Source organism: Natator depressus, chromosome 6, assembly GCF_965152275.1.
Source record: "Natator depressus isolate rNatDep1 chromosome 6, rNatDep2.hap1, whole genome shotgun sequence".
Lineage (NCBI taxonomy): Eukaryota > Metazoa > Chordata > Testudines > Cheloniidae > Natator > Natator depressus.
The window spans coordinates 125,345,929-125,361,454 of record NC_134239.1 but is presented as its reverse complement, the minus strand read 5'-3'; the positions used below and the strand labels follow the sequence as shown (position 1 = coordinate 125,361,454).

At 45.0% G+C, this 15,526-nt stretch overlaps 1 protein-coding gene across 2 annotated transcripts in view; it reads right to left on the bottom strand.

Moving 5' to 3' along the window:
* NIN (ninein) overlaps positions 1 to 15,526 on the bottom strand; it is a 107,125-nt gene that overhangs the window by 78,839 nt on the left and 12,760 nt on the right. For both annotated transcript variants that reach the window (XM_074956545.1, XM_074956544.1), the window contains exon 3: positions 4,921 to 5,002. In XM_074956545.1, the coding sequence (XP_074812646.1) occupies positions 4,921 to 5,002 (82 nt within the window). The remainder of the gene's footprint in view (positions 1 to 4,920; positions 5,003 to 15,526) is intronic.

Sequence of the window (15,526 nt, the reverse complement as noted above, 5' to 3'; positions counted from 1 at the left end):
AGGCAACTGGAATGTTTTATAAGCTTCCCTTTACCTTCCCACAGGTGAGCTCACAAGTGGGGTAGCCTTGCCAGGCCCAAGTTACCCTCTTCTATTAGAGTTCCATGGCAGGGCGTTCATATTCCAACTGCTTCGGTTTGGTTATCGTTTTCATTGGGATAACCCAAAATTCAGCCCTTCCTATAACCATTATTTTGAAAAAATAAGTCCCTGAGCATCTTCACTGGATGATTCACGACTGAACACAGAGCACCAAATTAGTCTTGGTTCATCGGCATGCACAGGGCATGGTCTGTGGTGCTCTGCATGCCAGCTCCATGCCGATGAGCTGGAAGGGAATTAAACAAATAACCTCGTCCCCTTATAAGAGACCAGCTAGCCTCCCTGCCTCCCGGCTCACAGAGGGGACTGACTGATTTGCATCATGAAATTATGTGAACCATACAGCTTGTTGGTGCAGTTTCAAGATCTGCCACCTTTGGCAGCATCCCTTTAAACAATTTCAAGAGCTCAGAGAATGAGATGAAAACCCGTCAGCTTCTAGACCAATGTTTCAAGGGAAAAGTTACAATTTTTGTTGCGTGGTGCCTTGCTATCAGGCATGGGATTCTCCACATTCACTGTACAAATACATCTGCCAAGAACAGTTTTCCACTCAGTTCTTTGGAAGGTTTTGTTTTTTGGGGTGTGTGTGGAGGGGGTTGTTTGTCTGACAAAACCACACAATTCTCTACAGAGGTACAAAATTTCACTTCACTATCGATCCCTCTAGATAAGAGAGGGCGATCAGAAATTTAAGATCTAGGAGAAGAATCCAGCATTTTTACTGGATTTATCCCCTTGTTAAGCCATCTCTTATTTCCTGGATTTCATGCTGTCCCCTACTCAGAAGCACAGAAGGGAAAGGATTACATGATTTACATACAGATGTGACATAACAAAGGGAGATGCTAACCACAGATTCTAAAGGCCCAATTTTCAGTTGTTCAGCACCAGAACTCCAGCTGAAGTCAAGGGGGAGCTGCAGGTGGTCAGCACCTCTGAAAAAAAACCACCATTTAGATCTTCCTCTATGATAGACAGAGCTGGGAGGGCTCCCTAAATTATGTTTAGCATTCTACAGATCGCATGCCTAATCCTAGAAAGCCTGGACATTGACAATAGTAAGTTCTTCTGAGCCACACAACTTTCTGGGGAAGGATGTTATTTTCTGGGGAGGATGAAGAACGCATAAACCTAGCACTAGTCCATAATCCATTTCCTACTTAGCCAAGAGCTTGAAATGACAGGTTGAAACAAAGAAAGGAGAAACAGGAGAGGAATGGTTAACAGACCCAAAGGCAGTGAGAGGCCTGAAGCATTACATCTCTGTCTTGTCAGCCCCAATGAGCTTCATTAGTGAGGGCTTTTACTTAGCTTGTCCAGAAATCTTTGTGCCAAATGACTGACCTGGAGCTTGGGTGAGAAAAACAGAGATGATTCAAACAAACATTTCCCTCACAGAAAGGAATTCTCCCAAATCACTCTTAGAACTGGGTAGAAGAGAACTCTTTTTTAAAAAACTGGAATATATTCTTTGCATTTCCTGCTGTTGTCATACTTGTATCTTGGACAGCTGCTGCAGTAAATAGGATTTTTTTTCCTGTAGCATGCTCAACATTTCTTTTGCTCTATGCGAGATTTCAGGGCATACTGGACCTTCAGCTATGTTTCGATGCAATATTTTTGAAACTCACAGCTCCTGGAAAAGCAGTCCAGTTGTTTTCCCTCAGGAAGACCAATTATTTTGATGGCTTTAAGTCCAATTTGTTTCCCCAATATCTTCAGTTTGTTTAGCATGTTATTTGCTTTAATGAAGGCTACAGAGAGACTTCAGCTCTCAAGTCCCTTCTTAAATGTTCTGTCAGCACTCTGTCCCACTAACTTGGCCTCTATGTCAATAAATTGGTCATCCAGGGGCCTGAGTTGTCAAACTTAGTAACCAGAGATGCAGTAGCAGCCTGGACACCTCATGTTTGCTTCGGTTTCAGACAGAATTCCCTTGAGAGTCGCTGGGCCCCAGCACTCTCCCAGCTGCACAGCTCCCAAAGATGGCTGCTCTGGATTTCTCCTGCTGCGTTTCAGCCTTTAGAAGCGCTATCCTAGCCTGTCTCATTGTTGAGGTTGTGCATTATCCCGTACAAAAGCTCCGCAAACAAGCTTAACCTGAAATGGGCAGATGTTTAGTTTACTAGGGAACTAATACCCCCTTACACAGGGACACGTGTCTTCTCTCACAGCCGGCTGGTTCTTCGCCAGAGGGTCCAAACTTCCCAGCTAACCAAGCGGGATCCCGGATTTTCTCATCTTCTATTGCCAGTTACCATTTTCCACCTCATCTCCCTCCCACCTGCCACTAGACTGGGGCACTAACTTGACGGTAAAGGAGGAATAAGTCTTCACCGGGCCTGGGATGTTGCTCTTGAGCCAGCCCCTAGGAGTTAAGAGTGCATAGTCCATTCCAGGACGGAAACGGCCTCCTGCACCACAGCCGAGGAAGCAAGTCACCCAGGAGCTGTCTGTTGGACCCAGGTCTTCTGTGTCACATCGAACTTGTAGGAACTGAATCTCAGGGAAAGAAAGTGCCCAGAGGTGTGGGTGTGCGAGTCCGATTGAACAAGTCACTGTGCCGAGGCAACGCTCGGAAACTAACAGGGTTCCCCACACATTTTTTTTTATGCCTTTCACAAGTTGCTGTAAAACGCAAGGGATTCAAACTACTGCGTTAACGAATGGGAGAGACCCAGCTCCCACCAGAACGCAGCGAGTAAGGACCGCTGCCCCGACAAGCTGATTGTTATACTCAGCGCTCGTGCCTCTGTAGCGATAAGAGAAGCCTTCCTTCAAACTAAGAGCACACGAACGGAAAGCTAGTCATATTTCTGTCACTCAAAACGGCCATTTAAGGCTGAGACCTTAAGAAATAAATGGCATATTACTATTTGTTACATAGAACAGGTTTTCTTCAGAAAGCATTAAGCCATGTCTGCACTGTGGGGATTCCTTTCTTGCGTTCGCTAGGTTAATTACTCAGACATTACAACTAGCAACACTCCTGTGGGGAGCAGAGATCAGTTTCTCTGCACCAGCGATGTGCACAGCTACGAAACCACATTATGGAGCTGCAATCTGGGTTTGCACACTTGACTTTTCCTGCTGCAATCAGACCACGTGGAACAATCATCAATCAAGCCTAGGTCATGGGCCTAATCCTCATGATATAATTTCTCACATAAAGTGCAGAGGGCAGGAGCAGAACCGACTCAGACTATAGAGAGCGACAATTTCTGCTGTTCATTTAAAAATTCATCTCAGCTTTTCTGGGCACACCTGGTCACTTCCTTTCAGGCTCCTGAGAAGAACTAAACCATGAACCTAGCATTTATCACACTGAAGTTACACAACTCTTGTTGAAGGTCAGCAGAAAGTAGACAGGATATAGAGTCTTTACATGCTGGCATCCCATGTAACTGCACCATCTTCATGCTCTCCACCAACAAGCATTAGTGCTGGCTATACTCTCCCTCCATCCCTCCCACACCCATCTCTACGATCACTCAAATGACGCAAGAAACTGGCTTGCTTTTTGTGTGTGTGTGTGTATAGGGGGATGAGGGAGCAAAGACTTGAAATGCCTCTATTTGCAATGTGAAATTAGCTAGGTTGTTATATTCAGTTATAAAAATCTCAAATTATCAGTGTCAATATTACAGTAACCTCTAGAGCAGTGGTTCTCAAACTTTTGTACTTGTGACCCCTTTCACATAGCAAGACTGAGTCTGACCCTCCCCGCCTTATCAATTAAAAACACTTTTTAATTTATTTAATACCATTATAAATGCTGGAGGCCAAGCGGGGTTTGGGGTGGAGGCTGACAGCTCGTGACCCCCCATGTAATAGCTTCGCGACCCCCAGTTTGAGAACCCCTGCTCTAGAGGCTGAAACTAAGATCAGATTCTCACTGTGCTAGGCAACAAGACACAGTCCCTGCCCTGAAGAGCTCACGATCTAAATAGAAGAGACAGAAATGAGAGGGAAAAGGAAGTACCATCCCCATTCCACATATGGGAAACAGAACCACAAAGACATTAAGTGACTTTGATCCACATCTCCCATGTCCCAGTCCAGCACCTAAACCATACGACCATCCTTTCTCCCTAACTTATTAAATGGAGTAACTTTACTATCTACCCCAGCTTCACTAAAAGGAGAAGACAGCGGTACACAGCTGTGCAGATCTTTTTCACCCAGTGAGTGCTAGTTATCACACCATCACCCAAAAGCAATGTCAGTATTTCTCCAAAGTTCAGGAGTTTGGAAGGCCCATCTTAATTTAACAGCTACGGATTCATCAGTTTGTCTGTACTAGTTTGTGTGAGGCTCCTAACACACTGAGGCATATAGAACACAAGAGGCTACTAAGGGAGGTTGTGGGTTCCCCATCAGTGGAGGTTTCTAAGAAGAGGTTAGACAAACACCTGTCGGGGGGGTAGAGGTAGACTTGGTCCTACCTCAGCACGGTGGGCGGGGCTAGATGACCTCACGGTCCCTCCAGCCCGACATTTCTTGCTGAGTTCTGAGACACAGGGATTCCAGAATTCCTCATGCCTGTCCAGGCATCTAGATCATGGTGAGATGTGGGATATAAAACACCCAATAAAATGAGTATAAAACCAAACACCTTTTCTACCATCAACCAGAATTCTCCCCTCCCCCACTTCCAGGAGGTTCTTAAAAGGAAAGAACTGTCGAAGGAACACGAGAAAAGCCCATTTCTGTCAGCCCCAGCACTGGCATCCATGTCCCTGTTTCACTGCTGCTGGGATCCTCTTTTCTCAAGCACAGAAAAGGTTTCTTCAGGCACATTAAGAGAAACGTTACCTGGTTCTTGGAAGTCGTCCTCGTTGGATAAGGTTCGGGATAAGATAAGGATCAGTGCTTCTTTAAACTGGTCAAAGTGGACCTTGAAAGAGAGAAAGACAAATACATAAGTCAACCAGCACAGAGCCTTTAACATGGGCAAGGAAATCCTGGGTCAAAGTCTGAAGTGATACTGCATTACTCACTCAACATACCCAGGCCACTTCTTTAAATGGACAGATTTGTTTAAAACCAAAAAACTATTGCAAAAGTCTCAAATGAGTCTCAACTTTGTTTACTGGGCTCCGGGGTAAAAAAAAGAGTGACAGAACATGAAGAGACATCCCTTACTTATGTGAACGGCAAACAATGCAGAGAGTACAGCTGTGTGTTACAGGAAAACCATTTTGATGCATCAGGTGGATTCTTCAGTCGACCAGCGATCATAATGGTGCTTCCTACCAAACTGCTCGCAGATCAGTGACCCCCCAGAGCATCTTTCACAACATAAGGCATAGGGCAGTGTCCAAGCACCAGCACCGCCTGCTAGATTACCCCGCGTAGAGTCTTCAGACATCACCTCTACCTCAGCACCTTGCCCAACCCAGTCACTTCTCAGCACCTGGCTTTATTTCTCTTTGTATTTGAAGCGTAGTGTCTTCGGCTACGTCTACACTACACAGCTTTTAGCGACACGGCCGTGCCCCTACCGCCGCGCCGCTAAAAGTCGTGCAGGGTCGCCGCTGTTTGTCGGCGCTCCTGCCAACGAGCGGCGTGTGCGTGGTCGGCAGGAGAGCGCGCCTTCCGACAATGTGCTGTTCACACCGGGGGTGGGGGGGTGTTTGGAAACATAAAAACGGTTTCAAATCAACATTTCATTTCAAATTGACCCAAACAAGAGTTCCATTTTGGCAAGGGAAAAAAAAAAAAAAAAGAAGAAGTCCGTTTTGGTTCAAAACGGATTTTTTTCCCCTGGATTTTTGGGGTCAGCCACTGAACCCCAAAAGGACCAGCCAGTCACTGAGCTCTAATGCTAAGTACTAGATGAACATTTTCCATTGAGCTTCGAAAGTGGCAAGACTCACGGTCTCTCCTCCTGGAGGAGGGAGCTCGTCGGTCTAGGCCCGGCTCCTGTGAACCTTCTGTCTGCGGCACTCAGGCTGAGTGACACGGTTCCAGTGAAATACAGAGGTCCTAGTGGGAAAGATGGGGTGACCTCAGGTAGCTAGGTCCAATCCCATGGAGGGCTCCGATACCAGGGCTGGGACGTCGAATTGGATGCCATATTCACCGAGGAGCTGGAGCAGGGAGCAGAACACTGAGCTGATGCGATCCCAGAGGTCGGTGTTGCCAAGCAAACCAGCTGCTGCGTTTTGGAACAGCTCTGAGCTTTCTCAGAGCACACAGCTTAACGCAGCCTGAAGTACCCTCACTGCTCCTGCATCACCCCAAGAGGAGACCTGCTCCCAGTCACCCAAGATTCATAGAAAACTCACCACCCTCACCATGGGGGTTAGCTGGTGGCAACGACAGACTGCCCTTTTACACCGATTCCTGAGAATGCTAGAAAGCAGCTCAGTTACCCAGTGAAGGAAAGAATTCGAACGCTGACCTACATGCATAATCCTGACTTAAGAATAGTTAGCTAGAAGAGACCCATCCAACCCCCAGACAGTGCAGACCAAGGTGTGTTTCAGTACTCTGGCCAGGCTAGTTTTAAGTTTCTTGCTAAGCTGTTTTGTGAAACGTTTGAGTGAATGAACATTTCGTTAGCTGGAGACTTCTGGTTGGACGGCCCACAGTGAAATAGTAGCCATATGGTGACGAGTGACATAGAAATGCTTATAAATAGCTGTAATTAAGCCTCAGAACACCCACTCAAACGAATAGGGGAATTTCACCCCTTTTGGCACTGGTGTTTTGAGCCAGCATCCTGACAGACTGAAACAGCAGTGCCTAAGTTTATACTTTCAAGGTCATCCACAGGACGAGAAGTCTTGGGTTTTAAATATGGTAAAACAAGAAGGTGGGAGGACAGATTCCCACATGTGATTTGAATTCATGCCTTTCTGATGCCCTGGCCTTTCTGCATGGCCTGTAAGAAGCCCTGTTGCTTTACCGCCATTAACAGTAATGTGGCAGGGACACGGCCTTATTTGTAGAATCAGATTTCTGAATGCCACCAATTCCAGACACCCGGGCTGCCGAGCTACCTCCAGTTTGCACAGCGAGCCAGAAAAAGAAAATGACAGGACAAGGGGTGAAGCTATTTACCGTGGCTCAGTTGCAAGCCACAGCTAACCTCAGGGATTTCCCTTTCAGCCCGATGAATCTGAACAGAGTTCTCAGCGTTGTACAAGATTTGGGTTGTTGGGTTTTTTTTTTTACTTCCTGAAAAATATCCTGTGCTAGGGGCACAAACTGCTGAGGCCTTGTCTACACTAGCAGACTTGGGGGCCATAAATACCCTACTGGTGCAAGCTCTAGTCTACGGGACCAAGCTGATAACTACCACTGGCGGGGCTGTCCGGGGAGTGAATGACAGCTAAGTTTTGCTAGTTTCTACACAGTCACACAGCGTTAACATGCCCGCATCACCAGACAAGCCATCTTTACTGACAAAGGGGTTGCGGGTTTTCACCTTGGGTTAACCTAAGCACGTGACCCACCCTGAGGTAAATAGTGAAGACGAGGCACTTTAGTTTAACCATGAGGTAAACTAGCTGAAGTCAACACTACGCCCCCATCTAGCTCCACTGAAGTAAAAACCACAGAGCCTTGTCCGCACTGTGTTCTTAACTTCAGGACAGCTGACACATGTTAGCTACACTGAAGTTAAAAAATCCCGCACCTTTCTTAGCAGCGAATGACAAGGCCAGAGAGAGATTTCTCCTTATCCCAGGGCAGATCACAGAGCATCCAGACAGCTACACAAGAGTAACAATATGCAGACTGCCGCACAGGCACGCCGCTGCTAAGGAAAGGAATCAGCTCTCCGCTCACCTGCCAGCGTAAATGAACTCTGGAGGCAACGGTCCAAGCTATGCAAATCACACTAGATTTTTAAACATATGCACAAGAAGGAATTAAACAGAGTTAGATACAAGTTCAGTAAAGAAACTTGTTAGAGACGACGTCACCTGAACAATAATTGACGCCATTCATTCGCCGTACATTTCAAAATGCTGGTGTACTTCAAAGGGCAGTTTACAGGGATGGGAGAATTTGCCTGATTAAAAAAAAAAAAACACAACAACTTGACATTTAAACTAAATGAGCATGAATAAAAGATGAAGGAGTTAGATTAACAGTTGCACCCTGCATCATCTTCTCTGGGGTGTGTTTGGAGGGGGGGGAGGGGAAGGAAGGGCTTCAGATTCAGCACTAGGAAACTGGCCCAGTAATAACAGGGTACCCTAACCCTGTGCTGAATATATCAGCAGGTAAACCATTTTCAGCACCGGTACAGGGGACCCACTGCTGGCAGCCCTAAACCAGCATTCCAGTGTAGCTGGGGCCGGGGACAGGGTCGAAGGAGTCACTTGCTCTTGTTTCCACTTCCCCCATCACATTCCTTGTAATTTTCTCTCCAATCTGAGAATGGTGGCGAGCGCTGTGCGATGAAGAAGGCAAGTCCTAGCAGCCAGAGCCACCAGCTCGCTTTGCCCGAAGTACCAGTGCTTATGAAGCTTAGCACCCATAAAGATTTACTCAGCTGACTGCCAAAGTTACCAATCAATCAGTGCACCAAAAGGCTGACTAAAGCCAACTGGGCAAATTCAGGGGTGTAAATTACATATAATCTACTTTAGTTAATGAGTGGTTGAGAAAGGTGCTAAAATACTATTAGACATGACTCCTAAGCATCACTCGCATGGGCTTGCTGCTTAATTTAGTTAGTGGATTATTCCTACTGTACTATATGGAACAAACCCCAGCTACTTGTAAATTGCTGGCAAACATTTATGTGCGATGAGCAACATGTTAAAAAAAAGGGGGGGGAGGGGTCTGTTCTCCCATCAGTGTGCAAGGGATACAACCAATAACTAGTGGGAATTATTCAGATACCTCTCTTAGCAGTGAGGCAAAGAATAACCCCTTAAGTACAGTAGGTATGTATAGCTGGCGAATGCGGGGGGAGGGGGGGGGGGAGTATTAGTATATTGTTCTCACCTAACAGAGTGCTCATTGTTTTTAAGGAAGCTGCTGCCCGACATATCAATGCTAAAGGCAAAAAGAGATATTTCCTGCCAAGTCAGAGTTTGCTATGCAATTGAATGAGTTTTACAAGCAGTGTTAAGGAAAGGGAAGGAGAGGGCAGGGAAGGAGAGCAGAACCAGTGCCTTTCCCTTGGTGTTTAACTCTAGCCAAACAGCTGCACACAGGACAGATGGCTCTCATTTTTATCACATGAAGCAATTTCACCATGACCGCTTCAAGCAGACTCCAAAGGAGATTAGTCTTCAGGGAAGAAGCTGATAGTAGTCTTAAAAAATTAACATTGCAATCAGCTATGCAATGGAATTAAACATGCAAATAATTAGTCCTACAATACATCACTGCAAGTTACAAGGATAGTGTGTTTAGCAGTGAAACAAGAACCCCAGGTACTTGAGAAAACTTACAGATGCTCCACCCAACATCCACCTTGCCCTGCCCAAAATTGAGACTTGGAGACTCAAGTCATCACATTGGAAAAGGGCTTGGAGGCCTCTCATGAGGAATATAATTTGGCATGTGTTCTCTGAGCGCTAAGATTTAGCTGCTAGAGGGACACGATCAACGGAAAGAGTGAACATGTGAGTGTTGCTTTGTTTTTTAAACCTGCTTCTGTCAGACAGTAAAATCATTAAAATCAAAGACCATGGGTTGGGCGGGGGGGGGGGGGGGGGGGGAAGGAGGAATTATTCTCTTTTTGTTTATACTGCACATTTGATCTTGGCTGTCCAAAGGAAGCGATGAAACAGACCTTATGCTTGTATGAGTCTTTCACAAAAAATCATTCAAGTCTGGAGAAAATGCAATTGCTAAAAGTAAAAAAGGAACACACCCAAAGAACTGACCAGGGGACCCCCAGGCAGACAGCACCTCAAACTCAAAGTTATGGTTTGAAAATCTAGTTGTCCCTTTACACCATATATCCTCAAGCAATGGCTATTGCCATCATACTATTGCTTTACTGACACGTCTATTTCCCAGCCATATTTAAAGGCCATTGGAGGTACAGTACACAGAGATTTGAAAAAGCTCGTCAAGATATGGAAGTGGAGGTCCTGTTCTATCAGACAGACAATCTGCGACACAGCAAAGCCTGTACGAATACACGAACACAGCTACTGAATAGACAGGAGAACCTCAGGAGTTACGAACTGACCAGTCAACCACATAGCTCATTTGGATCTGGAACTACATAAATCAGGCAGCAGCAGAGAGAAAAACAAAAAACCGCAAATACAGTACACTAAAAAAAAAATCCAGGGAAAGCAGTATTTTTCTCCTGCATTGTAAAGTTTCAAAGCTGTATTAAGTCAATGTTCAGCTGTAAACTTTTGAAAGAACAGCCAGAACGTTTTGTTCAGAATTACACACATTTCAGAGTTACGAACAACCTCCACTCCTGAGGTTTTCGCGATTCTGAGGTTCTACTGTAGCTCCATTTACCTTAACTTCTGAAAAACAGTCTTAGAAACTCAAGATCAAAAAAACTCCTAAGCCCCTTCAAATCAGAAGGCAGAGAGCACCGGGGTGAAATAGTTACAGTATAGGTAAAGTTTAATGCTCTTTTCAAAGTGCTTTTGATGATGGAATTAAAGGGAGCCCAAATGACATTTGAGAGCTCTGCTAGTTGCTAGATTCTGAAGTGTCTAGGTCCTGTATACTGTTGATATAGCATTTACTACAAAGTTCCTAATGCATAACAAACAGGAAATACAATGGAGTAGAACGACACTACATTATTTCTGTCTGGCATTAGCAACCCAGTGGCCCAAATGAGGATCAGGGTCCCCTTGTACAAGATGCTGTTACAAACAGGCAGGGAGGAAAGGTCCCACTCCCCAGGCTTTACAGTGATTGCCACTATTTAGCAGATTTAGGCTACTCGGAGAAAAAATTGCAGCGGGGGGGAAAAAAAAGTTGGGATTGGTGCATTATTTATGATAACCTTGCAAAATTATCATGCGGATTTCTCATCCCATGCACCCAATCTACTCGCCACGTCCTTACAAGGAAGAGGAAGGCAAAGACTAAATTATACTGTAGTCACCCACTGAATAAGGCATCTTGTCCCAGGTGAGAAGAATTTTCCAAGTACAAGTAAATCAAAAGACAATATGTACATAGCTAGGATGGCTCAGTTTCCCCATGGTAATCAGAGGCTAACTGAACTGTGGGTTGCAGAATTTTCCTGACAGTGTTTAGAAATCCTGAGACCCATTTTTAGAAGGAAGCTTCCTATAAACTAGCACCCTTATTAGCACTAGAAAGAAAAAACAGAATTGTAGCAATATAGGCCTAGAAGGGACCCTGCGCTGGTGTGCGTGTCAAACTATTCATTATTTTCACTATTTGCCTCAACACAATCCAAATCAACACTCTTCAAGTTACCAGATTCTCTCATGGGAGAGGTACCAGCTTCTTATATTTCCCTTTTCCTTGTTCTTCATAGAAGATTCTCTACTTGAAGTCCTCTGTTTGTGAATTCATTCCCACAGCAACCAACCATACTGTCACAAACAGAGAACGATTTCAGGTGGAGAATAAACCGGAGATAGATGAATTCTTAAACAGACCATTTTATATGCACAAAAAAACCAACAACAGAATGGAAGAGAGATACTGAATGTTACTGTGGCAGACTTTGCTAAGAGATTTCAGGGAGGCAGCAGGCAGCCCTTTAAAGGTGAGCTGCAAAAGGAAAACAAACGGAGCAGGTGCTCTCTGTGCATGTTTGCCTGTTTGCTTTTTACATCAGGCGTATCAGTCTGAAACCCGACCTCTTCCAGCCCCTCCTGAAGAAGGCCACAAGGGAGTCTTCAGCCTTGTCTATACCAGAGTTTTAGCCATTGGTATCACTACAGGATTCAATCTGCTTTAAATCCAGGTACAGTTTACACTGGTACAGCACATCAGCACTAACGGTTGCATGGGTGTATCTACCTCAGCGGCTACGAACCCCAGTTTAGACCAAGTCAGACTGCTCACCCACCTCCACTAGGTATAGGCACAGCGTAAGCTGTTTAATACATGTCTTTACAATGTGCTGGACACTTGGACTGCTTGAGCCTCAGTACTCCCCAGAAACAGGGGCTGGGAGATCCAGAGGTTTTAGCCTCCTGCGATGGAACCAACCCACTCCTCCCAATACCAAAGTCCTCCCATCAAAGAGGCGTCAGGATCAGCAGGAAAGAATTAGGAGGCTATCTTTATACAGCATGAAGGAACAGCAGAGAGCACTACCAGAAACAGACTCTCTTTTGTGGTTCTTTAAACTTAAGATTCTCGGGATGGAAACTTTGGTTTTGTCTCCTTTTGTTGAAAACCATTTGAAAGACAAAGTTTCCTTAAAGAGCTATTTTTATCATTGGGGCCCTGGAGGAAAGTTAGTGACAGCATTAAATGCTGACTAAACGTAAGAAATGGCTACGGAGATCTTTATGAATCTACGTAGCGGTAAAGCTAAACTGATCCTTCACAAGCAGGAAACGCTCCGCTATTACAGTTCAGCATAAAGCTTCTGCCGTCCGAAAGGAACTCGGTAAAATACATTCCAATGGCTCCGTGGTCTAGCCCCACAGGTCAACTCCAAGGCAGGGACCACGGCTTCTTGTTTTGGGAGGCACAAAGCAGATTTTTGGTGTGGCTGAACCGGAAGCACATCTGATGCAAGACTCACACGAACACTAAGATTTTTATTCCCCACTGAGTACTACTGTGCATTTGTGATGCAAGAACCACAGCTAACTGTTAAAGTCCAGAAAATGGACGGAAATCTACAAGCACCCTGGCTACTGTATTTCAAAAGGCACAATGAAATGCACCCCACAGAGGAATTTGAAGGGTTGCTTTGAGCACTGCCTTAGTACACAATGGAGAGAAGAAAGGATAGTGAGAGTTGCATTAGTCCTACTGCAAGACAAACTATTGGATTTATATAACCAAGACATACCGTGAAGGTAGAGTGGATTGGTTAATCCTCAGAGACTCATGCACAGAAAGGGGTATGTTAGCTTAATTCAAATGGGCATGACTCCAGATAACCACCAAGTACATCAGAAGAAGTATTTGTTGTATGCATTGCTATATACCTTTCATCACCTGGGCACTGGGCAAATACCATACTACATGCCGCGACTTTGTGTATTTATTATTCATAGGCAAACATCAAATACAAAAGATTACATATGGCTTGTCGAGTTGCAACTGCTTAGACATGTCAGTTCGTTTCTCCCCCACCCCACAAGTGTCCTTTAAAACAAGGTTTCTTTTTAAATACACAAAACAAAAGCCACTCATAGTGTGGAGAGTAACCATCTGTAGGAAAAAGAAAAGGAGTACTTGTGGCACCTTAGAGACTAACCAATTTATTTGAGCATGAGCTTTCGTGAGCTACAGCTCACTTCATCGGTAGGAACTAGATTGGTGCTGATGTAATAGACCTCCATTAGGGAGCAGCATGTTTCCTGCCATTCTCCTGACAACCTCCCTAGGAAACCCAAAGGATCTGATAACCATTAAATCAGGCACATACTCAGGCATGGACCATTGATGCTACTAGCTAGTGGTCTAAGCGGGGAGGCGTGAGGAGGAGTTAAGACAGATTATTAGAACAGTCACTAAGACACGAGACTAGAACGGAACTTCCCAAAGCCAAAAAAACCCGCCAAAAACCTGTTCTTGGGCTTTATCATCCCCTCAGGAAAGCTTTAGGAGATAGCAGCCTCTTCTTTTCCTTAGGCTGAGCCTTTCCAACATTTCATTTGTACCTTCTCCCTGTTACTCTCCAAGTGGGCAGTGCAATCTGACAAGGGACTTCGTTCAAGCTTTAGAGCTAGCATAGATGGCCAAATTCCCTGGAAAAATTCAAGCAACCAGGCTTTCGAGGCACGCCTTATTCCCTCCCCTGCCCCCCGTCTGCTCTAACGTTCCGGCAGCGAAGCCGGATGATCGCGTCTGAATAGAAAAAGTTCGAGCCGGTGTGGAAAGTAAGTAACTAGTATTCAAGCCAATGCCATGCTGCTATTTGGAAAGGTCAGAAGTCTCCTCTTGTATCCATTAATGCTTCCCTGCCAGCAAGTTCCATCATCAGCAAGAGCATCTCAACTTTTTGACAAAGTTATTTGGTCTTAGAGAAATTCGGTTTGGTGAGAAATTCTCAGGTCAAATTATTGCGCTTGCCCTAGTCTGAAGCAGAGGAAACTTGGCCCTCGCTTGCCCAGTTTTCCTGATTTTAATGAGTAGTTATTGTATTTAATAGGAGTTTTATGAAACAAAGGCTTTCAGTGCCAAAGCTCTTCATTTTCAGGGGCAGGCGTCTTGTGCAATAGGATACAGCCCAGCAAGATGTGGCATTTGTTTCCAGATTTAAGGTCCCATAGTGCACCTGTTTCACACTGAGCACGGCTGCTACTCTGAAAACTGAGCAACATGCTGATCTTGAAGTCTATAAAGCAACCATCACACCCTAATGCTGCTTTAAAAACCGAGGAGCATTCACTTGCACCGCGGCTACCCAGACAAGCGGATACCAAATCTGGTACACAGTATCACGGTACACAGATTCTGCGAGCTATCAAGAGGGAAGCTTGGCTGTGGCGAACAATTCACAGACCACAGCTGCTCCTCAACATGGTCCACCCGCTCAGGAGTCACAGCCGTGTATTCTGGTTACATCTGAGGAAATCCCATGCTCTCTGTAGAGTGGGAGGATACAGTGGACTGTAAATGTAAAAGATCAAAGTCATGTCTGAAACTAGCCTCAGTTTTAAGAATTCTAAAATAATTGAGGCCATTAGACAAAGACTGAACACCCCCTCCCCGCAAACTGAAACAAAGCCAGATCACTCGCATGGAAAGTTCACAGACACCTGTAGAACCAAAGATGGCTCGTTTCAAAGCCTGATGCCAGGAGTACATTTGGACAGAGTGTCATAAGGGTCGGTCTAAAAGTTGCACTCATTTTACTAGACATGTTGATGTTGCCTTGTGGACACACTTAGATGAGTTTAAATCTGGTTTATATCGGTGATTTAACAGGCACAAGCTAAATCGATGCACCATCTTACATCGGATGAAAACAGGTTTAAAAGAGTGTAAGAGTGCACCAAACAAAGCTGCACCAGTTTAAATAAATCAGGGCAACATCCCACCTCAAGTTAAAGGCAGCTTGTGTGTAAACAAACCCCATTAGCTGAATGCAATAGTTGAAGCAGAAGTCACTCCGCTCTGCATTGGGAAGGAAGTGACTCTGGCCCAAAGACTCAGTGTGACTGACTTCCTTAAAGTCTTGAGAAATGCATCCATTAACAATGGTTTTCTTCCTCATTGTCACTAATTCCTCTTTCAGCAGCTGCTCTGTGTACTTGTTTCAGTTCAAGTGAAAGCCATGGGGAAAAGAAAGCTATTTTGT